We start from the raw sequence: 25163 nt of genomic DNA on the forward strand, positions 1-25163 counted from the left end.
TGAATTGTGCTCAGGAACATACTGGGAGCTCATGTAGGCCTTGCAGGACCGGTGTGATATGGTCTTGGCGGCCACTCCCCGTCGCATTCTGCTGCCTTCTGGATTAATTGTAGTTTCCGGATCACCTGCAAAGGTAGATTCACATAGAGCACATTGCAGTAGTCCAAGTGGGTAAATGTGGCCCCCCAGGCCTCTCTGCCTGGCCCTCGAGACTCTCTCCAGGCGACACCTCCTCTCCACAGGCCACAACTGCCTTTGCCGGTCTGGAATTTGCTCTTGCACTCATTCTGTGCCTTGCTTGTCTGGATGGAGAGGGGTGGAAGAGTATTTGTAGAAACAGAGCTACTGTACAGAGGTGACATTCACATTCGTTGACTTGCCTGCAGCTGGCATGTGGCCCCTGGAAGGGAGTGTGGCCCTCGGTTTCCCCACCCCTGCTGTATACCAATATCAAACTCATTCACCGAGGCTGGATTCTTATGTAGGCAGAATGGCACCATGCAAATGCCATAGGGAGATAGTATCCGCAGGCCTAGAGGAACCCCAGTTTTTGAACTGTCATCATTATTATCTCTGGGAATGGGGTGTCAAAAGGGAAAATGTCCAGTGAAGGTAGAGCATGCTCAGTGAGCATGGAATGCTGAAAAAACCAAGGAAGGGGAACGGAATGGCATGTTCTAGATAAGGGCGCGACTCACGGACTGGCGGAAAGCACTCCATACTGCAACATTTTGTTGCAGATCCCACTTGTTCTGGATGAAGTGCAGTTTCTGAGGAACCTCTTCCTTTCTAAGCTTGTCTTTCCTGGGGCTTTTTACCCTCGTCTAGGCCTCACTAGGCAATGAAGCAAAACCACCCCAGAGTCCCTTGGGGCAAGCTGCAGTTCCAGCAGGGAGTTCCCCTGTTGCTCCGGCCTCTAGCATCAAGCAGGAGGGAGAAGCCATCTTGCATGAAGGCAACGGCAGGCCTCAGGGCAATGTGCCGTTTGGCCAGGTGGCCCCGCCCCATGAAGCCCACCTGCCGCCTCCGGCCTGGCCTCAGGCGGGGCAAAGGGATAACCCCATAGTCCGCTTCACGAGGATGGTGAATAGCGTGCAAAATGGGAACCAGGTAAGAATACTAAAATAATATAGAATATTTTTTAAAAATGTTAAGATACACTTTCTTCAAAAAACCAGAGCTATTCTTACTAGGTATTTTTACAACAGACATCCCAAAGGACAATAAGAGAGTCTTTTTGTACGCAATAACGGGTGCCAGGATAGTGACTGCAAAACATTAGAAAAGTAACACAGTTCCAGCAAAGGAGGAATGGTTAATAAAATTAAGTGAATATCTCGAACTGGCGAAATTAACTGAAATCAACCAAGTGAAAAAATCAGGAGAGAATGGGATGTCTTTACAAATTATATGAAGAAGGTTGGTTCCCCAAATTATGACTGGCTTAGTCTAGACTAAAAATTCCACAGGTAAACAAATTGTCTCTCTACAAAGTTTAAAATGATTACAGACAACCAAAGATATAAGATTAAAGGAACAGTATAGTGGTAGAAGGAAGTCAATTCTTTTCTTTCTTTTTCTCTTTTTTTATTTGATATTTTTATTTTTCCTATCTTTTTTTCTCTTCACTATATACTTTTTATTTTTGCAATTTTGCAATTTTTTTATATTAATTATTTTTCTGTATATATTAGTCAAGGAAATTTGTATTATTCATACAACTGTATTCTTCTATGTATGTATGTGTTAAGTATACAGCAAATAAATAAAAATAATAATGATGATAATAATAATAATAATAATAATAATAATAATAATAATAATAATAATACTCAGTTGCCTCCAACTCAGAATTTTACTCAGAGTGGACCCCACTGGAATTAACAGATGTCATGTCTGTTAACTCTGATGGGTTTGTTCTGAGTAGGACTAGCAGTGCATGCAACCCAATATTAGTGCTACTTTGTAGGTCCAGGGTGGTGCAATGGTTAGAGTGTTGGGCTAGAAATTGGTTTAGCCAAATTCAAATCCTCCACTCAGGGGCTGGGTGACCATGAGCCAGTCCCTGTCTCTCAGCCTAACCTACCTTGCATGGTTGTTGTGAGGATAAAATGGGAAAAGGGAGAATCATAAATACCATCTTAAGCTCCTTGGTGGGAAAAGATGAGCTATAAATGTAATGAATGAATAAAAAAATCTTTAGGTTCAGCGTACCCATTCTGCTGGGCGAGAATTGGGACTAGTCCACGTGACAGTTTATAGTGGACTTACGGCTGCTCATCCATGCATTTTTTATTGCAGCATTCACACAATGCTGTCTTCATCAAAACACCACCCCATATTATCCCTCTTCAACTTTCAAATTTGCATTTATTGAGAACATTTGTACCCCAAAGCTCCCAGAGAGGCCTACATGTAATCCATTTGAAGCAAGGCAGTCCCTGCTCGTAGACTTAACAATCTTAAAACAGCAACATCCACGAAACTCAAGGTAAAAGGGACAGGGAGGGAAGAGGAGAGAAGCAAACTCAGGCACTAACTCTTAAACAGTAGTTCTTACCTCAGCTGGTGTACAAACAGTTGTGGCTAGGAGGTGGTTTGATGGAGCTGGTTATTGTCAAAACTGCTGGAACGAGCCCTGCTTCCCATATCTCCCACTCTGGCAGTGTGATTTTCTATGGAAAATCCATTAAGGAAAAAGAAGGGGGGAAACAACCCATAGGAAATGGTAAATCTGGATTAAAATCTGAGGTGAAAAGATACGCCTTTAAAAGCAGCCTAGGAATCAGCCAGTGATGCTTGTTTTGTGGTTCAGGAAAGCCCCGAGTCCACAGTGAATTGTGGAAGTGCCCTTTCTCCCCTCAAAATACTCTTCCACTGGGTCTCCCCAGGCCTAGTCATCGCACTCAAGCCACTCTACCACACTGTCTCTCCAGCTCTGCTTTCAGGGTATGTGTCCCCCTTTTGCTTTTTCTCTCGGTAGGATCAAAAAGCTGCTCACAGCAGGCTGGGGGAGAGTGAGGAAAACGTTCATTCTGAAGACATGGCGAACAGTTTCAGACTCGTGCCTGCCTCAGAGGAAGCCCAGGATTTGGAAAAGCAGCCCTCTGTGGGGAGCCAGCGGGATCATGCCGTGCAGAGGTTTGTAGCCTTTGTGGGTTGGGGTTCACGGTCACCCCACCTGTCAGGAGTGAGCCAGCAGTAAATCACACAGTGCAAGTTGGAGTTAACTCTTTGTCAGCAAAAACATGACCAACACAGGAGTGTCAGGCCTAATGAGCACAGCAGCTCATCCCTGGGAGGTCTTACTCCATGAATCAGTTGCTGAGACTGAAAGTCCCCACCTCCCCACAGCTGCCTAAGTCACAGTGTTTCCCCGCCAAGCAATCAGAGACTGCGCCTATGTGTTGTCAGTTTCTCTACCCATTTCATGCCTCTTCTAGTTCTGGGAGATCAGAGGGGAGGGGAGCTTGTTGCAGCAAGAGCGGGAGACACTCGTGTCTCTTCCCCAGCCTGACTCATCTCTGCCTCTTGGCCTCTCTCTCCTCTCGCCCTCCTGCTTCAGCTTCTGACTCTGATTTTGAACTTCCCTCTGCCACAGACTCTCCCAGCTCCTAAAGTCCTGTTACCTCCTCAGCTTCCAACACGACCTCTCCCCAGTCGTCTCCCTCTGACCACCGCTCCCAGAGTTAAGAAATAAAATTTTATATCCCGCCCTCCCCAGCCAAAGCCGGGCTCAGAGCGGCTAACAACAATAGAAGTAACACAACATTCTAAAATCAATTCATTTTAAAATCAATTCAAAATCAAATTCATGGCGACCATTGGGCTAGAGTTCTGTGAGGAATACCAAAGGAGGGGGGTCAGACTGTGCCTTGGCCAAAGGCCTGGTGGAACAGCTCTGTCTTGCAGGCCCTGCGGAAAGATGTCAAGTCCCGCAGGGCCCTAGTCTTTTGTGACAGAGCATTCCACCAGATTGGGGCCACAGCCAACAAAGCCCTGGCTCTGGCTGAGGCCAGCCTAATCTCCCTGTGGCCCGGGATCTTCAAGATGTTTTTGTTTGAAGACCGTAAGGTCCTCCATGGGACATACCAGGAGAGACGTTCCCGTAGGCATGAGGGTCCTAGGCCATATAGTTCTGAACCGTCTTCCATTGGTGGTTCCCCAGCTGGTTCCTCCCACCATTCCACTGCATCCAACCAGTCCATGACTTAAGAAGTCTTACTGGATCAGGTCGATAAGCCATCTAGTGCAGTATCCTATTGTCACGGTGGCCTACTAGGTGCCTGTAGGAAGCTTTCAAGCAGGAATTGAGTGTGACTGCGAATATCCCTTCCTGCAGTTTCCAGCAGCTGGTATTAAAAAACTCTCTGCCTCTGTCCTTGAAGGCAGAGCAGAGCCATCATGGCTAGTAACCACTGCTAGCCTTATCCTTTGCAAATTTGCATCATTTTCTTTTAAAGTCATCCAGGTTGGTGGCTTTCCGTTGGAATGAATCCCAGAACGCAACTTGCACACTGTGTGAAAAGTCCTTTGTCTATCCTGAATCTTCCAGCCTTCTGTTTAATTGGCTCTTCACCTGTTCCAGTGTTAATAAGAGACCGAGAAAAACGTTTCCCCTGTCTACTTTCTCCATGCCCAGGCATCATTTCATCTGCTTCCATCACATCACACTGCCTTTTCTCTGATCTTAAAAACCCCAAATATTGTAACCTGTCCTCATAGGGAGTTGCTCCACCCCGTCAGCATTTTGGTTGCCCGTTTTCTGACTCTGCGATATCCTTTTTGAGATGAGGCAACCAGAACTTGTTTGAGAATGCTGTGTGAGTGTTTCTGGTTAGGTATTAAAAACTGACAATCTGTGCAGGGCGTTGCAAGCTTCTGGTCTTTTGGTAGCAGAGCCTGCTCAGCACTTCTCATTAAGGAAGCCTTAAGCTGTATATTTCGAAGGCTGCTTCCTTGTGCTTGCCTCTAATTATTCAGTAATCCATCAGACTCTGTGGGAGAAGTCCGAGCTAAGTAGGTGTTGTTTTTCTTCAAGGTTATATGGAAATATGAAAACAGCAGGTGATAAGTGGAAGCCGAGGAGGATAAGAATATATTTGGCGCTCTCTCTCTTCCTGAAGCGCAGGCAAGGGCTGGAAAAGAACCATAGGGACATCAATTTTCTTCACAACGGCCATCACTTTCACAGAGCACTGCCCAGCTTTGCCCAACCTGGTACCCTCTGGATGTTGTTGTTGGACTAGAAATCCCCATTCATCCCTGACCGATTGTAAGCTTTTGAAAAACAACAACTGGAGGGCACAAGGCTGGCAAAATTCTCAGTGTGGTTTAACCATCAATCCCTCTTCCCAGCGAACTCTGGGAAAGGGAGCTCTGTGAACAGGAGTCTCTTAACAACTCTCAGTGCCCTGAACAAGCTGTCATTCCTAGGATTCTTTGGGGGAAGCCATGATGGTTTAAAGTGGTATGATACTGCTTTAAATCTATAGTGCAGATGGTCCTCAGTATAAGGCACCTTGCTATGTGTCCCTGTTCCAACTTTACAAAAACGTGGAAGAGGCAATTCCTGAGAAATTCTCCTGACTCTTTCTTTCTTTCTTTCTTTCTGCTGCAGCTGGCAAGACATAGTCAACAAGGTCAATGCCCAGGTGGATGAAGAACAGGCTCCTCGTTACCCACAAAGCCTCCACCTGGGCAGCCGACCCGGGCAAGAGCAAGCGATAGCTGACGTCAATCAAGCGCTGGCCAATCCACAGAGAGGGGCGGGGAAGCTGCGAGCCAGTTGGGAAGCGGGAAAAGGAGGAACGGATGACGAGGAACTCCATATGGGTATGGGTTCCAGAACTTCTCGTGATCTTAAGGGGGCTGTTATGTGGGCGGGCAGAGGAGGATTCTGGGATTGCTCCACATGATGTCACAGGGCACAGCCTTCTGCACATGCATGTTTTGGGGTGGTGAGTTGGGAGTGGGAAATGAACTCCTGTCAATGAAATACAAAGATGGGCAATCTGTGGCCCTCCAGTTTTGCCAAACTCCCATCAGTACCAGAAAGTCTGTGGTCCAGCTGCATCTCTGATATAAAGTCTTGTCCAGCCACTAGATAGATAGATAGATGATAAATAGATAGATAGATAGATAGATAGATAGATAGATATATAGATAGATACACACACACACTTTGTGTGGAACAAAAGCAGGAGAGCCATAAAGCATTCATTCATTCATTCCAGTTCCTATCCTGCCCTCCTTCCCAAAGGAGTCAAGCGCAGCAAATATCACAATGTTAAAACTGAATATAAAATGAAAATGAAATCACTTAAAGGCCATTAAAAAAGAACAACAACCAACAAAAAACATTCAGAACTCAAAGCACATGTGTGTGAGAGAGAGATCCTTTAGGATAATGTGGTCATTTGTGTGGGTTTGGCATTGTGCCTTGTACAAATCTCTGTAGAAATACAATAGTCATGGAAGTGGAGTGATAAAAGCTGGGCGGGGAGGTTGTTTGTCTGCCAGGGGCCCAGTAACCAATTGGCAGGGCCGGGGACTCCGTTGGTTCCCCCTGGGATCTTCCCATCATGCCGTCCCCTCCACTTCTCTGAACGAAAGCTACTTGTTGCCATGACGATAGAGGGAGCATCCATGCTGCGCTCCATCCTGCCACAGCATCGCTAGGCCCACAAGCAGCCATCTTCACTGGCTCTGTGGCCGGGTGGTTTCCATGGATACCTTGCAAGTCCTGCTCTCACCTGAAGGAAAACGCCTGCCGCCCTGCCCCGGCCGAAAAGCATGTCAATTAACATTATTATTTATTAAATTTCTAGGCTGTCCTTCCTCCCAAAGGAGCCAACTAAAAGTAGAGAAACAATACCATTAAAATAAAATAAAAACCTATTGAAAAGCATTCCAAACATCTGTTTTAAAAATAATGAAAGAAAGAAAAACAATGGTCATGCTCCAGCATAGCTAATAAATAATTTCCAAGGTTGTTGGGAACAGTCTCTCTCCGTCATCAAATGCCTGGGTGAATAGGAACGCTCCTTCAAAAATCTCTCCTGAATGTTAATAATGAGGGAGACAGACTCTCCTCACTCTGGGAGGTACTCCAAATTTAATCCCCCTGCCTTTCTAAAAGGAATTGGAACCAGCACACATTTTATTTCATTTCATAAGATTTATACACTGCTTGATTGTAAAACAAACAAAAAACCCCCCTCAAAGGATGCTTCTGGGATCAAGCCACCAATTAGTATATGTAAAGGTAAGGGTACCCCTGCCCGTACGGGCCAGTCGTGTCCGACTCTGGGGTTGTGCGCCCATCTCACTTAAGAGGCCGGGGGCCAGCGCTGTCCGGAGACACTTCCGGGTCACGTGGCCAGCATGACAAGCTGCATCTGGCGAGCCAGCGTAGCACATGGAAACGCCGTTTACCTTCCCACTAGTAAGCGGTCCCTGTTTATCTACTTGCACCCGGGGGTGCTTTCGAACTGCTAGGTTGGCAGGCGCTGGGACCGAGTAACGGGATTAGTATATATGTTGTACTAATTTAAATATTAACACCTACGGAAAGAATCCTCCTCTGAGTTCTTGTTGTTCAGCAACTGAGAGACTGGACACACAACGGGGGGGGGGGGAGTAATACAAGAGCCATATTTCTTAATTTGTTCTTTACTTGGGGTTTTTTATTGTAGGTTTTGCTGGGAAAATATATATAAATGCATTTATAAAACACAAATGCAAGATTGGAAAAGTGAGAAACCAAGAGAAGCTGAAATACACTTTGCCCTTCCCCACTCTTGAGCTTGAGATTGTATATTCTTTGGGGCAGGGATCCTGCCACTTTGGGGGTTGTGCTGCTCCCATTTTCATAGGCTTTGGAGTCGCAGGTTTTAGAAGCAGGACAAAAATCAGTTGGGAATGCAAACCGTCTGCTTGATGCTGTAATCAATCTTAGAAAGCGCAGTTGGGAGAAGTGGGATTTGAAGCCACGTCTTCCGAAGAGACGATGTTTTGTCAGGTACAGGGCAACAAACAAGATGGATGGTTCCTCCACATACAGGAGCTGACTAGACTGGAGACGGGCATTGTTAAGAGGTTCGACACTTTCACCTTTTCTTTTCTTTTTACTTTTGTTCAGATGCTGGCATGATTGAGAAAGGAGGCAATTCTCAGCCCCAGAAGGATGCAGTCATCCAGGAACCAGTGGTAAGAAGAGAGGAAAATGAGATTTTTACATAGTCGGGAAACAACATGTGGTGGCACCCCACTTGTGGAATGCTCTCCCCAGGAAAGCTCGCCTGACACCTTTGTTGCATATCTCCATATATTATTTTGTTGAAATAATTTTTATTTGATTTTAAAAGTATAAAGTTATAACAATACAACCATACACATACACATTTGGAGATTCCTCCGAATCTCTGGACTTCCCACCTTCCCCTCCGTCCTATTACTAAACTTTTTCTACTGCATCTTTCTACACCATCATATTTCCGTATCTTCTAAACATTTTCTAAGGCTGATAATGTGAATGTTCACTTAAATCCTGCCGTCAAGTCTATTGACTTTCTTTGTTTCTGCAAATATAATATGAACTGTTCCCAATCTTTTTCAAAGTCTCTCTTGTCTTTTTCTCTTGGCCTAGCTGTCATTTTTGCCAGTTCTGCAGAGTTCATCAACTTCTCTTGCCATTGTTCTTTAGTTGGTATTTCTCCAGTCTTCCAATTTTGTGCAATCAACATTCTTGCTGCTGTAGCTGTCCACGTTGGAGGCAGTCTGGCGAGATGGGTTTCCACATCTTCACCACGTGCAGTGTAAAGATAGACTTCCCTGTCTGCCTCCCACCATTCAGTTTCATTTGATAATGCTTCTTTTTTAGTACGACGAGACAGGAGAGAAAAAGCCACGTAGCCCTGGCTGCAATGGGTCAACTCTAAGAACCATAAGAAGAGCCTGCTGGATCAGGCTGATAGCATCCTGTTCTCACAGTGGCCAAGCGGATGCTGCAATGGGAATTCCACAAATATCACCCAAGCAAAAAAGCACTCTGCCCTCCTGGCGTTCAGAAGCAATAATAATAATAATAATAATAATAATAATAATAATTTTTTATTTCTATCCTGCCCTCCCCAGCCAAAGCCGGGATCAGAGCAGCTAACAACAGTAAAAACAACACCGTTTACATAAAATCACAATCAATTAATTAAAATACATTCCAACATCAATTCATTCTAAAATCAACTGAGAGTCAAATTAATGGCAACCATTGGGCTAGAGTTCTATGAGGATTACAGAAGAAGGGGGTCAGACTGTGCCTTGGCCAAAGGCCTGGTGGAACAGCTCTGTCTTGCAGGCCCTGCGGAAAGATGTCAGGTCCCACAGGGCCCTAGTCTCTTGAGACAGAGTGTTCCACCAGATCGGGGCCAAGGCTGAGAAAGCCCTGGCTCTGGTTGAGGTCAGCCTAACCTCCCTCTGGCCCGGGATCTCTAAGATGTTTTTATTTGAAGACCGTAAGGTCCACCGTGGGACATACCAGGAGAGGCGGTCCCGTAGGTACGAGGGTCCTAGGCCGTATAGGGCTTCCGACTGTGAAGGCAGAGTGTAGCCACCTCCTCCGATGAATTTTTCCCATCCTCTTTAAAAGTCATCCAAGTTAGTGGTCAACACTGCCTCCACAGTTCCACAGTTTAACTGAATAGGACTAGCATTGGAGACAACTCTGTGTGGGTCCCTCATTCCTTGCTTTCCTGCTCAGGTGCCTGATGCTGCTGACCCTGCCAAAGACCCCAACAATCAAGGGGAAGATGAGTTTGAGGAGGCAGAGCTGGAACGCCCAGACTTTGAAGAGAAACTAGGTCAGGCCGTTCCACTTGGCCACACCAACGGGCCAGCTAAAGATGCAACAAAGGGAAAGATTCAGAAGGTAAAACTTGTGTTTCTTGTTTGGAGTTTGACCCTGGAGCTGTAAAGAGTGTCTGGAACTGGAGGCAGCTTAGATGACAACACAGTAAACCATGGTTTGTTTGGGTGGGAGATGCACCTCAGCAACCCTTGAGCTCCACCTCCTGCTCTTTTCTCCAGCGCAGCCTCAAAGATGAGTTTGGAAGTTTGTGGCTCTGTTTTCGATCAACTGCAGCTTGCCATGGTGCACAGACGTGATAAACTGTGGTTAATCTTAACGATGCAGTGTTACGGGACCTCAGCAGAGCTGTTCCCACCTGATACCCTTTAAAGCTGCTCAGGCTGGTCCGGTCTCTTCAGCAGAGCAAGCAACTGGCTGTTCAGGCTCTCTGAGACCTTCCTCCTCACTCGCCTGTGGGTTATTATCCAAGAGACGAGATCCCCTACCTTGTTTTGACAAGCTGCCAAGCCTTCTCTGTGTCTCCTGTTTCTCCAAGGCTGCATTTTACCTGTCAAAATCTAAAACAAAAATTGGTAGGTAGGTAGGCAGGCTTGGTTTGTTTTGTTTCTTTAAAAAGTACACTCACACAGTGGCATCCGAGCAGAAAGTGTGGCCGTCTCTAGATGGGTTTGGCTGTAGACTCGGGTGGATCTGAGTGCTGCAGATGTTAGTTTTTGGAACTAGCTTGGAAGGTGTGGGGTGCGGAGGGAGGGAGAGGGGGACAGAGAAAGAGAAAGGGAGGAAGAATTATGTGTGTGAGCGTGTGAGAGAGGGGGTCCTTTTCTGACACCTGAATAGGCCTTTTCTTGCAATCCTATGCTGTCTCTGACCTTTCTAGGGTCTGATTCTACTTTTGAAGTCCTGAGCAGAGGATTCAGGGGTCACTGTAGGGTTTAGGGCAGGGGTCAGCAAACTTTTTCAGCAGGGGGCCAGTCCACTGACCCTCAGATCTTGTGGGGGGCCGGACTATATTTTGAAGAAAAAATAATGAAGGAATACCTATGCCCCACAAATAACCCAGAGATGCATTTTAAATAAAAGGACACATTCTACTCATGTAAAAACACACTGATTCCCAGACGGGCCACAGGCTGGATTTAGAAGGCGATTGGGCCGGATCCGGCCCCCGGGCCTTAGTTTGCCTACCCATGGTTTAGGGTATAGTTGGAGGCTTTTGAGAGGCCCTGGTGACATATTCATGGGGACTAGATGCTTGTTATCAAAGTAAGGCCTACCCAGAATTGGCACCTTGAAATTACTGGATCTAAGTTAGTCACATGTAACGATTTTGGAAATACAGTGGTACCTTGGTTCTCAAACTTAATCTGTTCTGGAAGTCCGTTTCAAAACCAAGGCGTGCTTTCCCATAGAAAGTAATGCAAAGTGGATTAATCCGTTCTAGCAATTTAATATGAATTTTACTATCTAAAGAGACCATTTGTCCACAAAATGAAAGCAATAAACAATGTACTGCAGTCACACAGTTAATCAGTAGCTGAACTGGATTCCACACAGTCACAAAAACAAAAAGAGCTGCAAAATCTAAAATGCAAAATAAATAGCAAAAAAAGACAGACCTCAACTAACACTCAAAACGGAAGTGTGGCACTCAAATCATCAGCGTAGCACTCAAAGCTGAGCATATTCAGCTTTCAAAAAAAGTTTGCAAACCAGAACACTTACTTCCAAGGGTTTGCAGTGTTTGCGTTCCAACTTGTTTGAGTACCAAGGTGTTTGAGAACCAAAGTACCACTGTATCCTTTTTTCAGACCATTGACTCTATTGAATTTGTGTTTATAATTCTCTCTCTCTCTCTGTATATATTTTATACACACTGTGTATATATATAGAAAGAAATTAATGGACCTAAGTTAGTCATGCTGATTAATTTCAGTGGGTCTGCTCTTGACTAATGTAGGATACAACCTTGTTGGCTGCCTTAATGACTATAGGTAGTTCTTTCTGATTTCCAATTATAGTGAGGCTCTTTGAAGGGGTCTCTTGCCTTTCCCACTGAGGAGTTTCTCCCTGGAGTCATGACTGGGCAGGATCCTGACAACTCCTTAATCCAAAATATTTACTGTGTGCATTCCAGAGAGAGGTAATATATTAAAAAATTAACAACAATGCCGTATTTACTCGAATGTAATGTGCACCTTTTTTGGCCAAATTACGTTGTGAAAATTAGGATGCGCTTTAGATTTGGTGGCACCAGCAAATACTTTTTTGGTTTCAAAGTTTTGAAAACTGAGGTGCACATTAGATTCAATGGTGCATTAGATTCGCGTAACAACAACAACCCAGGTCTTGCCAGTCCTGGCCACTACAGTCCTAGCAGATCTACAATTTCCTTAAAAAACCCCTCTTTGTGCCTTTCCTTTCCAGGATGCTGGTAGACCAAAGAAAATCGCAGATGACCCAATGGATGATTATCAGGAAGACCAGGAGCAAGATCTTGTATGAAACACAGGTTCTTCTCTTTTCTCTGTCCCTCCCCAACTCTCAAACTTCTCTTGAGAATATGCCTTAAAGACAAATGCTAATGCTGCTCAAAATTCCCAGGCATCTTTTTTACATTTAAGGCAGGTTTCCTGGTCTAAAATGTTACAGATTTCAGCAGGAAGTTACAGGACGTGCGCCAGCTGAAAATGAGGTGCCCCAGTAAGGGAAAATAATAATGGAAGCTCAGTATCAAAGGGTGCCTGGGGGAGTCCAAGGGATTGCTCTGCTTAGTAATCAGTTGGTTAACCAGTTAACTAAGGAGTAGTGGAGGGTGACCCACTAGCCTCGGGCTTCCCCCAGCCAGCCCCCCGCTGCCTGCCTTCTCCGTTGTCAGATCTCCTTTTCCAGCCGTCCAAGTTGGTAGCTGTCGCTGTTGGCATGTGACCAAGGGAACGGGGGCAATTGGCAGGCCCCCATCTGACTACAGCCCACTGGCCAGTGTGCCGGGTGATGTCCAGTCCTTGATGCAGCATCTGTGACCTGAGCTTCAGAAGCTAGGGCACGCTACTCAGCAGAGTAAACACTACACAACAGAAGTGGCAGGAGAAGTTGTGTGAGCATATTTACAAGCAGTTTATTCAGCATAAAGGTAAAGGGACCCCTGACCATTAGGTCCAGTCATGGCCGACTCTGGGGTTGCGGCGCTCATCTTGCTTTATTGGCCGAGGGAGCTGGCGTACATGTGGTCATGTGGCCAGCATGACTAAGCCACTTCTGCTGAGCCAGAGCAGCGCACGGAAACGCTGTTTACCTTCCCGCCAGAGAGGTACCTAGTTATCTACTTGCACTTTGACGTGCTTTCAAACTGCTAGGTTGGCAGGAGCAGGGACCAAGCAACGGGAGTTCACCCCGTCATGGGGATTCGAACTGCCGACCTTCTGATTGGCAAGCCCTAGGCTCTGTGGTTTAACCCACAGCGCCACCCACGTCCTTTTATTCAGCGTACATCAGGACAAAAGGAAAACATGTCCCATCTCCTTCGTGTCCAAAGCGAGACAGCATAAGCAAAAACTATACACAAACGGAATTTCCCAGCATACTGTGCTGGAGTGTAAACAAGACATGTGACACACCACAATCATGCCTGTTCCTTAAGGTGGAACTTAATATGCCAACAGTCACTGCCTCCTGCAGGAGCGAGTTCCACAGTTTAACGCCGCACTGCATCAAGGACTTTCTTTGATTTGTCCCGAATCTTCCAACATTCAGCTTCATTGGATATCTGGCAGTTCTAGGGAGAAAAAAAACTTCTCTCTGTTTCTCCACCCCCTTGGTTATTTCGGTTGCCTTTCTCCTGAAGGAGCCCAGGGTGGCAAACACAGAAGCAGTTGAGCATCTTAAGAACAATTCCAATACAGGAGCAGACTGGGAAGGAGCTCGACTTGAAAGCCTTGCTGGAGTAGGGAGGGCTTCGGCAGGTGCCCAAAGGACAGTGCCTGCCTAGTATTAAATGGGAGGGAGTTTCAAATGATGGGGCCACCACACAAAAGGCCCAGTACCTGTGTTGTGTGTGGTATGGACTTCCTGATAAGATGGCATTACGTGGAGGAGGCCTTTACCTGCAGAGCGTTCAGGTATCCTAGTCCCAAGCGGCATAGGGACTAGCACCTTGAACTTAGCCTGGTAGCTGAAGGGCAGTAAGCACAAGTCTTTCAGCAGTGGCATATCATGATGGTGATGTCCTGCCTCATTTAATGCACTCTGATTCCACTTTAACAGCCATGGCATCCTGGGAACTGTAGTTTAAGGGGGATGAGAGTCACTAGGCGTCCCTTGCTCCCCTCACAGAGCTACAGTTCCCAGAGTTTAACAAGCAGTCCCTCCTCTCAAGGAGCTCTGCATGCAAAAGGTTCTGGGTCCATTTCCCAGACAAGAATACTGAGCTAGATGGGCCAATGGGCTGACTCCATGTAAGGCAGCTTCATATGCCCCTTTTAAAACCACCCTTTTATTCCGACCATGAGGACTAGAATGTTGCTTCATTGTTAAGGGAAGAGCCATAGCTCCCCAAATGGGCCATTTGCTTTGCATGTGGACGGTCCCAGGTCCAATCGCAGGCATCTCCAGTGAGGATTGAGAAAGATCCCTATCTGAAACCCTGGAAAGCTTCCAGTCAGGGTAGATAATATTGAGCTAGATGGACCAGTGGTCTGACTCTGTATAAAGCATAGAATCATAAGAGCTGGAAGGGACCATGAGGATCATCCAGTCCAACCCCCTGCAATGCAGCAATCTTTTACCCAAGGTGGGACTCGAACTCACAACCCTGAGATTAAGAGCCTCGTGATCTACTGAGTGAGCTATCCCAGCTGTAGCTTCGCATGTCTTAAGAGAAGAGCTGTGGCTCGATAGCAGAGCATCCGCTTTGCATGCAGAACGTCCATTCCTCAGCATCTCCAGGTGGGGCTGGGAATGTCATCCCCCTGAAACCCCAGACAGCCGCTGCCGGTCAGTGTAGACAGTACTGAGCTAGACGTCCCAGTGGTCTGACTCTGTATAAGGCAGCTTCCTACATTCCCAACTGCCATGCATACACGATAGTTAGACTAGCGATCACTGTGCCACTCACGCAGTGCCACCTCCATCCCAGCCCATGATCTGCACAAAATGCAAAAGTGTTTCACTGGTGGCGGCAGCAGCAGCAGCAGCAGCAGCAGCAGGCATTCCTTCTCTTCCACCCCAATTAATCTGCCCAGCTAACAGCTCCCTGACCTACTTTCCAAAATGCACGCCCCTGCTGTTCCCAAAGACAGGTACTCTCTTCCCCCACTGTCCCCCAAATACAAGGCACTTAGGAAGCGGCTTTTGAATTTTTTATATTTGTCATGCACTCTCACGACTTTCTTTTCCTGCTCTTAAAAAGGGAAAGCAACGGCAACAGATCACAGTGGCATTCTGTGGGTGTTTATCCCGAATTAAATCTGCCATGTTGCAGGGGAGGCCAGCCCATTGGGGCAAATGGGGGTTTCACCTGTCTGTCTTCTCCCTTACAACCAGTCCAGGTGACAGCAAATGCCCGTCAGCTTCCTCCTCCTCCTCCTCATTGATGCCCCTAGAACTTAGCAGGAAGGATGGGGGCAAAGCGAAAATTACCGTAAGTCGGCTCTGCTTGTCATTGGCTCTGGCGCCACCTACTGTTAGGCTCCCTGCCTTCTGCCCTACCAGTCACCATGAGCACCCGTCGCTGCTGATATTCAGTGATGTTGACTCCTGGGTAAGACTAGGATTGCAGCCTTCATTGCAGACATCTGCTGAAGGAGCAACAGCTCTTCTGCCACCCAGAAATGAGCTTTCTATGACTCTGACACATCCTGTCTCTGCTGCCAAGCACCCAAACAGGGATTATATAAGAATGGAAGAAGAGTGTGGCTGCTGGACCATCTAGTAGTCCAGCATCCTGTTCTCACAGTGGCCGACCAGATGCCTTAATAATGTGCTCCTTCTCTGGTCCACCCTGAACCTCCCATAGTTCAGCTTCATTGGATGCTGCCTGGCTATAGTGTTACGAGATGCAGGTACTCCTGGTCTCGTTGTAAATGAGACAGAAGACAGATAAGGGGGTCAGCTTGAGGTTGGACTAACTTAGCAGGTGTGATCTGACTGGCAGCTGCTCTCTAGGTTTCCAGAACCTTGAGACATCTTTTCCAGCTACCAGATCCTTTTAAAAAAAAAATAAAACAACTAGAGAGGCCAGGGATTGAACCAGGAACCTTCTGCATGCAAAGCAGGTGTCCTAGGGTCTGCACCATTTGAAATGCCTGGCTTGCGCACCACAATGGCTACTCCTAGCATCTTCCTTGCAGGGTGGATGTGTGTGTAGCCTTTCACCACCTTCCCTTTCTCTTAAGACATTCAGCTCCTCTTCTGCTGCCCTTGCAGAGCTGCCTCCCATTAGCATATCAAAAACAGCCACCTGCCACTGTTTCAAAAAACAGCGGAGCAAGCCCAGCCTAAGCAAATTGGGATATGGAATCAGGAGTGGGGATGTTGGAGAATTCTGATGAAAACAGCATGGAAGTGGGAAATCCTCGATGTTCCCTTATTCGTTTCAATGTCTGGGACGGAAATCAATTCGGCAGATTTCGATCAGTATCCACCGTTGTTGCTTTCAGTCCGCAAAGATGTGGAGTTCTTTCAATATGCACACCAACCATTTGCATTGTGTCCCCTTTTTTGTATCTTAATGAACGGGCTGGAGTAACGCAAGGACAATATAATTTCCTTCATTAATTACGTAAGTTGCGCTGTTTTGCCGTTGCGGACAGCGAGGCACACAGTGTGGGTTTCTTTTTTTGCAAAAGATGAACCACAACAGAACGGAAACCACGAAATGGCGGAATGGAAAATGGTGCCTTCTTCCATCTCTACCCCACGAGATGCAAGGACACTGATTAGGTTCATTTGAGGACAGTTTTCCTTTGTCTTTCTCACCAAGTCTCCCCTCCCCTCCCCTTCCCCTCCTGCCTCAGAACAAAGTGACAATGTTTACAGAAAAGAAGCAACACCCAGACGCTTAAAATAGCTTTTCAAAGTCCATGCTCCTTTCCTTAAAACATAATGGGAGAAGGCTCACAGGGCTGCAAAGGGCACATTTCATCGTGATGAGGTGGAGAAAATACCACCGAGACTGAGCCCGGCTTGTGGTGCAGCGATGCACAGCAGAAACTCCTAGAGAGGCAGCTTGAGGGCGGAGCCAACTTGTGCATAGATGTGCACCTGAACGTACTCCCCAGGTCAAGCAACTGCCTGAAATTGAACACTTGGCTCTCGGCGGGTCGCCAATATTCCTGGGAGGCTTTTAAACAGGGTGGTTATCTGCCAGGGGTACTATAGCTGCAATTCCTGTATTGCAGGGAGGGTTGGTCTAGATGACCATTGGAGTCCCTTCCAACTCGACTGTTTTTCTGTGATTTGGGTTATAATCGTTGGAGGTTTTTAGTTTAGGAGGGAGAGGCAGGTGGGGGCAGGGGAGCAGATAGTGGTAATAATAATAATAAATTTTATTTATATCCCGCCCTCCCCAGCCGAAGCCGGGCTCAGAGCGGCTAACAACAGTAAAATGATAAAACATTCTAAAATCATTTCATTATAAAATTAATTCCAGTCAGATTAATGGCAGCCATTGGGCTAGAGTTCTGTGAGGATTACCAAAGGAGGGGGTCAGACTGTGCCTTGGCCAAAGCCTTGTGGAACAGCTCTGTCTTGCAGGCCCTGTGGAAAGATGTCAGGTCCCACAGGGCCCTAGTCTCTTGTGACAGAGCGTTCCACCAGATCGGGGCCACAGCCGAAAAAGCCCTGGCTCTGGTTGAGGCCAGCCTAACCTCTCTGTGGCCTGGGACCTTCAAGATGTTTTTGTTTGAAGACTGTAAGTTCCTCTGTGGGACATACCAGGAGAGACGGTCCCGTAGGTACGAGGTAGAGGGATATTTTAAAAACATGCACTGTGCAGAGAAAGGGAATAGGAAACTTAAGAGGAATTCATGGCTGTCAGTGGCTGCTAGCCACAATGGCTATGCCCTACCTCTGCTGTCTGGAATCGCAGGTGAGAAGAGGGCTGTTGCTCTCATGCACTGCTTGCAGACTTCCAACAAGCCTGTGGTTGGCCACCGCAAGGACAGGAAGCAAGAATAGATGGTCCATCAGCCTGAGCCGGCAGACAGCCTATTCTTTTAGGTTTTTTAATACAAATTTAAATCATAAATAGAAGACTTCCTGGTCCTGAATGGGGTAACTGTGCCCCTGAAGGACCAGGTGTGCAGCCTGGGAGTCATTCTGGACTCACAGCTGTCCATGGAGGCACAGGTCAATTCTGTGTCCAGGGCAGCTGTCTACCAGCTCCATCTGGTACGCAGGCTGAGACCCCACCTGCCCACGGACTGTCTCGCCAGAGTGGTGCATGCTCTGGTTATCTCTCGCTTGGACTATTGCAATGCGCTCTATGTGGGGCTACCTTTGAAGGTGACCCGGAAACTACAATTAATCCACAATGTGGCAGCTAGACTGGTGCCTGGGAGCAGCCACCAAGACCATATAACACTGGTCTTGAAAGACCTACACTGGCTCCCAGTACGTTTCCGAGCACAATTCAAAGTTTTCGTGCTGACCTTTAAAGCCCTAAACGGCCTTGGTCCAGTATACCTGAAGGAGCGTCTCCACCCCCTTCGTTCTGCCCGGCCACTGAGGTCCAGCGCCGAAGGCCTTCTGGCGGTTCCCTCATTGCGAGAAGCCAAGTTACAGGGAACCAGGCAGAGAGCCTGTTTAGGGAAGCTTTTAATGTTTAATGGGTTATTGTATTTTAGTGTTTTGTTGGAAGCAACCCAGAGTGGCTGGAGGGACCCAGCCAGATGGGTGGGGTATAAATAATAAATTATTATTATTATTATTATTATTATTATTATTATTATTATTATTAGATAAATGTTTGGTGCAGATGTATCCTTGGTCTCACTTCCCGATTCCCCCTCAGAAACAAACAAAAACTAAGCACTTCCCCCCCTGCCCAATAACAGGAAGATCATGGAGGTGAAGTAGATGATGCTGATGATCTGGAACTGGCCCAGGAACCCAGAGGCCGAGTGGAAAGAGACTACTAAATTTCATGCCGGCTCGATGGAGGATACCAGAGGAAAGAGCCTCAAATGGAAGAGCTGGGCCAGAACACCACTGTGATGAGGCTGGGAATCTTCTGCCTGTAACATTCAAGAGGAGCTAGAGCCCGATCTCTGCTTCCAGTAAATCACAGCTGTATCGACGTGACCAGTTAGCAAGGTCCAGGGCAGCTCTCAAGGCAGATTTTGTTCTCTGGATGTTTCTTCTAAGGCAGAAGGGAGCTCAAAACAGAAAAATAACTTGCCGTTTCTCTTTTGATGGTTCTGTCCCTCCTGCCACACGCACACTTCCCCCCCGTTTCAGAATTGTTAAGATTTGGGCCGTGAGGAGGGGCTGATAGTGTATGGCCTCTGTTAGCCTTGGACAGTTCGTATCCTCCTCCTCCTCCCCTTTGTCTTGGACTTGACCCCATTGCTCTTTAATGCAAAATCTGTTCATCTTTATATTAAAAAACAAGGAAGTCTTTTGAGAATGAGATTCTTTTTTTTACATCCTGGTCTGTTTTGTTACAGGTAAGTTATTGGGGGGGGGGGGGGCGGAAGGCAATGTTGCCTGTGTTTTGGAAGACAGAGAACACCCATCATCGAGACCCACTGCTGAAATGCAGGTTTATCGTGTGAACCTTATTTATTTATTACATATACACCCCTTGATTGTAAAAGCAAAGTGGTTTACAAAAAGATTAAAGCACGAAAAAAATGCTTTCAGTGCTTGAGCGCCATAGGAAGCTGCTTTCAACTGTGTCGAACCTATGAGACCATCTAGCCCTGTATTCCCTATTTGCATTGAGGGCCTGCTTGCCCTCCAAACAATGTGCGCATGCCTTGCATCTGACGTCAAATGTGACTTCAGGTGAAGGCAGTGATAGAAGTGGCTGGATCGGGGACACAGCTCAGTTTTGTGTGAACTCAATTACACAGCTGATCACCACCACTGTACCAAACACTTGGCTGTGAGAACAGGATGCTGGGCCGAATGGGCCCTTATCCTGATCCAGCAGGGCTTTCATTTATGGTGTAAGGATGGATGCAGGCAGGTGGGGAGCTGGGTGGGGCCACAGTCACACTTCATGTACCAGACTCAGCTGGTAGCAGCCAGGATGCCAGGTGCAAATGTCAGCTCAAGAGTCCAAGAGTTTGGAGCTGTGTAGCTGATGACACTGAAGCCAGGGATTTCTGCTCGCTTTTGTGCTCTTCCCTCGCAAACTTTGATTTAATGCATCGCTGTCCCTCGCTGCCTGCCATGAATAGCTCTTTCCAAACAGATTAATCAGAAGCTAATTCGTCTGCCGGGCCATGTAGCAGTCAAACGACATCCCCAACTCACTCCGGGGATGCGGCCCTTTTCATCACCAGCCGGGATTCTGATCTGAGCTGACATGCTCTTGGTTTCGACACGGCCGTTTCTCGGCCAAAGCCTCCTCTGAGAAATGAGTAATGGGAGTGGATTTTCCGCCTGAACCTTTGCTCTTGTCCTCCTTCCGCCAATCTCCTTGATGGAATAAATGAGCTGTGCCGCTTGTCCCAGGCAAAGTCCAGAATTATTAGTAGTATCAAAGCTAAAATGTAAACGCTACAGCAGCCTTTCTGAAGCTTGGTTCCCCAGGTGCTGTTGGACTACAACTCCCATCATTCCTGGTCGCTGGTTCGGCTAGATAGGGATGATGGGAGTTGTAGTCCAAAAACATCTGGGCCCCAAGGTTGAGAAAGGCTGATCTGGAGGGCCACAGGTTCAATTTAAATAGACTTTTAATTGACAACAAAGCTGACCCCAATTAATTAGGCAGCTGATCTGTTTTTTAAAAAAGCCTTAGTACAAGTGTGTCGGTAAACAGCAGGTGGCTAACACTATCTCAAGAAGTTTGGGCTTCTGCAGAGGTGGCAAGTTGCCATTGGCACAGAAAGGAACACTCCTTCCTGGTTCCAGATCATTCTGAGCTGTACTCGGTGGCAATAATTTGGCCTGACACACAAGCCGTCAGGGAAAAATCTTCTGGGGACTAAGGTAAAGGTAAAGGTACCCCTGCCCGTACAGGCCAGTCGTGTCCGGCTCTAGGGTTGTGCGCCCATCTAACTTAAGAGGCTGGGAGCCAGCACTGTCCGAAGACACTTCCGGTTCACGTGGCCAGCGTGACGAAGCTGCTCTGGCGAGCCTGCACCAGCGCTGCACACGGAAACGCCGTTTACCTTCCCGCTATAAAGCGGTACCTATTTATCTACTTGCACTTAGGGGTGCTTTCGAACTGCTAGGTGGGCAGGAGCTGGGACCGAAAGATGGGAGCTCACCCCGCCACGGGGATTCGAACCGCCGACCATACAATCGGCAAGTCCTAGGCACTGAGGTTTTACCCACAGCGCCACCCGCGTCCCTGTCTTGGGACTAGCAGGCCACAAAAAATGGCTCAGTGGACCTATTTTGGCCTGTGGGTTGTGGCTTTGACACCCCTGCTGTAGGTTCCAAGCTTCTACATCTCCCATGTTGCTATTTTAGAAGCTCAGCTCAGCAAGAGCCAGTGTGGTGTAATGGTTAGCGTCAGACCTGGGAGGACCAGGGTTCAAATCCCCCAAACGCATTAGGTGTGTGACCTTGGACCAGTCACCTTCCCCCAGCCTATCCTACCTTGCGGGGTTGTTGTGTGGATCAAATAGGGAGGCAGGTGAACCATGCAGGTGAACTTCAGCTCTTTGGAGGAAAAAAAGCTGGGATAATTCATGGAATAATTAATACACTTAGCTCTTGGGCAATGGACACACCCGTGGCCTAGCAGGTGGTAGGGCAGAGCAACTCCCTCCTCAGGCATGAACTTCACCGTGTGACCCTCAACTTAGTTACCATCTCTCTGAATGCCTACCTTAGACAGGGTTGTTGTAAGGAAAAGGAGAATTCAGTACATACACCACCCTGAACACTTCTCAAAGGAAAGTAGCAGGAAAACGTAATAACTACCATATTCATGGATGGGACCACGGGGAACAGCCAGGGGTCAACGGGAGACCCCAGGCCTCGTTTGTGGAAAGTCCTTGGTTCATTCCCCAGTTACAGCAGGCATGGGGAGCCCAGAGCCCCTCAGATCTGCTTTGTATGCAGAAAGTCCTGGGTTCAACCCCAGCTCAGGCTCAGCGAGACATGTCTGGAATCCTAAAGTGCAGTCGCCAGTCAGCGTAGATCAGTCTTCAACCTGGTGCCTTATTTCGGACTAAAACAGGTGCCCATGCCACCTGGTTTCTCCCACCATGATGAGACGCATCGTTTCCCCTTTAAAATGATTGCAATTATTCCAAACATCTACAAAACCCCTCCTCCTCAATCTCTGGAACCATCATGCAAAATGTGGTTATGGCGTTTTAAGAGGCATCCAAACTCATAGCCAAACGACTGTCCAAAATATATTGCACCTGGGCCTATAAATCAGCATGTGCAAATTAGCACCTTTTTTTGTCTTCTCTTTGAAATGGTGAGTTTCCTTTGTTTTTGGGGACGTTGCTCTCTTGGACGCTGAGGTTTGCCCTGGGAACAGAGCAGCAGAGTCAAAGATGGGCATGATGCTACTATGAGCTGTAGTTCGCCCCCTCCCCTTCGCTTTCCAACACTGCCAATTATTATCTATTTGTCACCATTTGCAGTTCTCTGTCCCTTCTTTAAAAATATCAGCGGCAGTGTCCTTTCTAAAAATGGGACGGAACAGTACCTCTAATCTAATTAGCCTTTTCTCTTACCCGGAGGGAAGAAGCAGAAAAGCAATAACCCATAACCCTTAGTTTTCTGCAGGATGTTTTGCGATCTTGCTTTGATGAGTCCAGCGCATCTCAGCAGTGAGCAATCTTGAGCAGGGTCTGCTCAGGCAGGGGTGAGATACCTGAGGACCACGGGCCTAATGTGGCCCTCCAGGCCTGTCAACTGGCTCCCGCAGGACCCTCTCCAAGCAGCAGTCCTCCCCAAGTGACATCCTTTCTTCGCAGACCTTCTTCCTCACTGGCACAGCTCCTTATCTGGAAGTGTCCTTGAATGGCAATAAGGCCTTCCCTGGATGGAGTGTAGGAACTTCAGAATTTGGCACAGCTGGAATACAGCCTACTCTACAGAGTTAGTGCCCTGTCAGTTGTTCCACCCACTTTTCCTTCTGGCCCTGCCAACCTTTGCCAGGTGGTCCTTGATACGATTGTCATTGTCCCATACAGAACAACAAAATTGAAAAATCTACCTCAGACATTCAAAAACCAACACACCTGCTAGCCCAGCCTGGTTAACCTGCTAAAAACTCTGATACCCCATAATTAAATACAATATACTCCCATAGAGACTACCTTAAAGGTAAAGGGACCCCTGACCATTAGGTCCAGTTGTGGCTGACTCTGGGGTTGCGGCGCTCATCTTGCTTTACTGGCCAAGGGAGCCGGTGTACAGCTTCCGGGTCATGTGGCCAGCATGACTAAGTCGCTTCTGGCGAACCAGAGCAGTGCATGGAAACGCCGTTTACCTTCCCGCCGGAGTGGTACCTATTTATCTACTTGCACTTTGACGTGCTTTCGAACTGCTAGGTTGGCAGGAGGTGGGACCGAGCAACGGGAGCTCACCCCATTGTGGGGATTTGAACCACCGACCTTCTGATCGGCAAGTCCTAGGCTCTGTGGTTTAACCCACAGCGCCACCCGCGTCCCAGAGACTACCGGTACCTTACACTGCATTTAAAACGCATTTGGATAGAAACTGTTTCTCAGGCGGCTAGTCCTAGTCTTTATAGCCCTGTACCTTCTTCCAGAAGGCAGAAGCTGAAAGAGATCATCTCTGCAGCTTTCTTATGACACCTGGAAGCATAGATTTGAGGTTGCACATGTGGCAGCTTGGCCCCTAGACTGAAAAAGCTTCCCCGCTCTGGGGCTAGGGCATAGACACATTTAAAATGGGCATCAAAAGAAAGGTTTTTGCACAAAGGAAGAAGCAAAAGGAGCCTCTGGCAGGTGTGCAATTCAGGAACAGTCTTCCCCCATCGAATCATAGTGTGTTACTCCAAGGTCGGGGTTTTTTTTTTGAAGTTTTCCAAAATTCCACACATACATTTCAATGCATAAAAAAACCCTTCCCCCCCCTTTTACTCCCCCCCTCTTTTCCATGGTGTTTCTGTTTCTCTCCCTCTGCTGCACCCAGTCTTCTATGTCTTAAACCTTAACAAAAATACTATAGATAAAGGGACCCCTGACCATTAGGTCCAGTTGTGGCCAACTCTGGGGTTGCGGCACTCGTCTTGCTTTATTGGCTGAGGAAGCAGGCGTACAGCTTCCGGGTCATGTGGCCAGCATGACTAAGCTGCTTCTGGTGAACCAGAGAAGTGCATGGAAATGCCGTTTACCTTCCCGCCGGAGCGGTACCTATTTATCTACTTGCACTTTGACGTGCTTTCGAACTGCTAGGTTGGCAGGAGCAGGGACTGAGCAACAGGAGCTCACCCTGTTGCGGGGATTCGAACCGCCAACCTTCTGATTGGCAAGTCCTAGGCTCTGTGGTTTAACCCACAGCGCCATCTTTAATCACTTCTGTTGCTCATCGTTCAAATCCTGCTCATGTGTTCATCATAGAATATTTCTTTAAATAATCTGAAAAGGGTTTTCACTCTTCCACAAAACCTTTGTCATTAGGTTCTCTTAGTTTAGCTGTTAATTTTGCCAATTCTGCATAATCCATCATCACCTTGTTTATCCATTCTTCCCTCAAGAGTCATTTAGTCCAACCCCCTGCAATGCAGCGAAGAACAGCTCTGGAACATCACTGATTTCCAGATCAAACTGGTTGCATTTAGAAAATCTACCTTGTGGCTCCTTAGCCACTGGCAATTTCACCCTAAGTGTTGGGGAGCTGGTGCCCTTTGGAGCTGGCCGAGCGGAATGTCGGGAGCCCAAACGGTGGGCGGAGCTGGAGCCAACAGGAGGCGGAGTCAAGATACAATAGTTGCGTCTCCATCCTCCTCCCTGCTAAGTTCTCCAAGGTGTAGGTCAGGGGTCAGGAAACTTTTTCAGCAGGGGGCCGGTCCACTGTGCCTCAGAACTTGTGGGGGGCCAGACTATATTTTGGGGGGGAAATATGAAGGAATACCTATGCCCCACAAATAATCCAGAGACGCATTTTAAATAGAAGCACACATTCTACTCAT

The 25163-nt window shown here is 47.3% G+C and overlaps 1 protein-coding gene across 2 annotated transcripts in view; it reads left to right on the forward strand.

Moving 5' to 3' along the window:
- The window catches only part of LOC307222010 (uncharacterized protein), a 43912-nt gene extending 24422 nt beyond the window's left edge, over positions 1-19490 (forward strand). Inside the window, exons 9-15 of one of the 2 annotated variants that reach the window (XM_079987005.1) lie at positions 829-1110; positions 2984-3141; positions 5621-5835; positions 8144-8211; positions 9761-9928; positions 12293-12364; positions 18919-19490. In XM_079987005.1, the coding sequence (XP_079843131.1) occupies positions 829-1110; positions 2984-3141; positions 5621-5835; positions 8144-8211; positions 9761-9928; positions 12293-12364; positions 18919-19002 (1047 nt within the window). In that variant the 3' untranslated portion in view covers positions 19003-19490. Of the gene's footprint in view, positions 1-828; positions 1111-2983; positions 3142-5620; positions 5836-8143; positions 8212-9760; positions 9929-12292; positions 12378-18918 lie in introns of both variants that reach the window. The other variant, XM_079987006.1, reaches the window with a different exon arrangement.
- The last annotated feature ends 5673 nt before the right edge of the window (positions 19491-25163 follow it).

Source organism: Podarcis cretensis (assembly GCF_951804945.1).
Source record: "Podarcis cretensis genome assembly, chromosome: 8".
Lineage (NCBI taxonomy): Eukaryota > Metazoa > Chordata > Lepidosauria > Squamata > Lacertidae > Podarcis > Podarcis cretensis.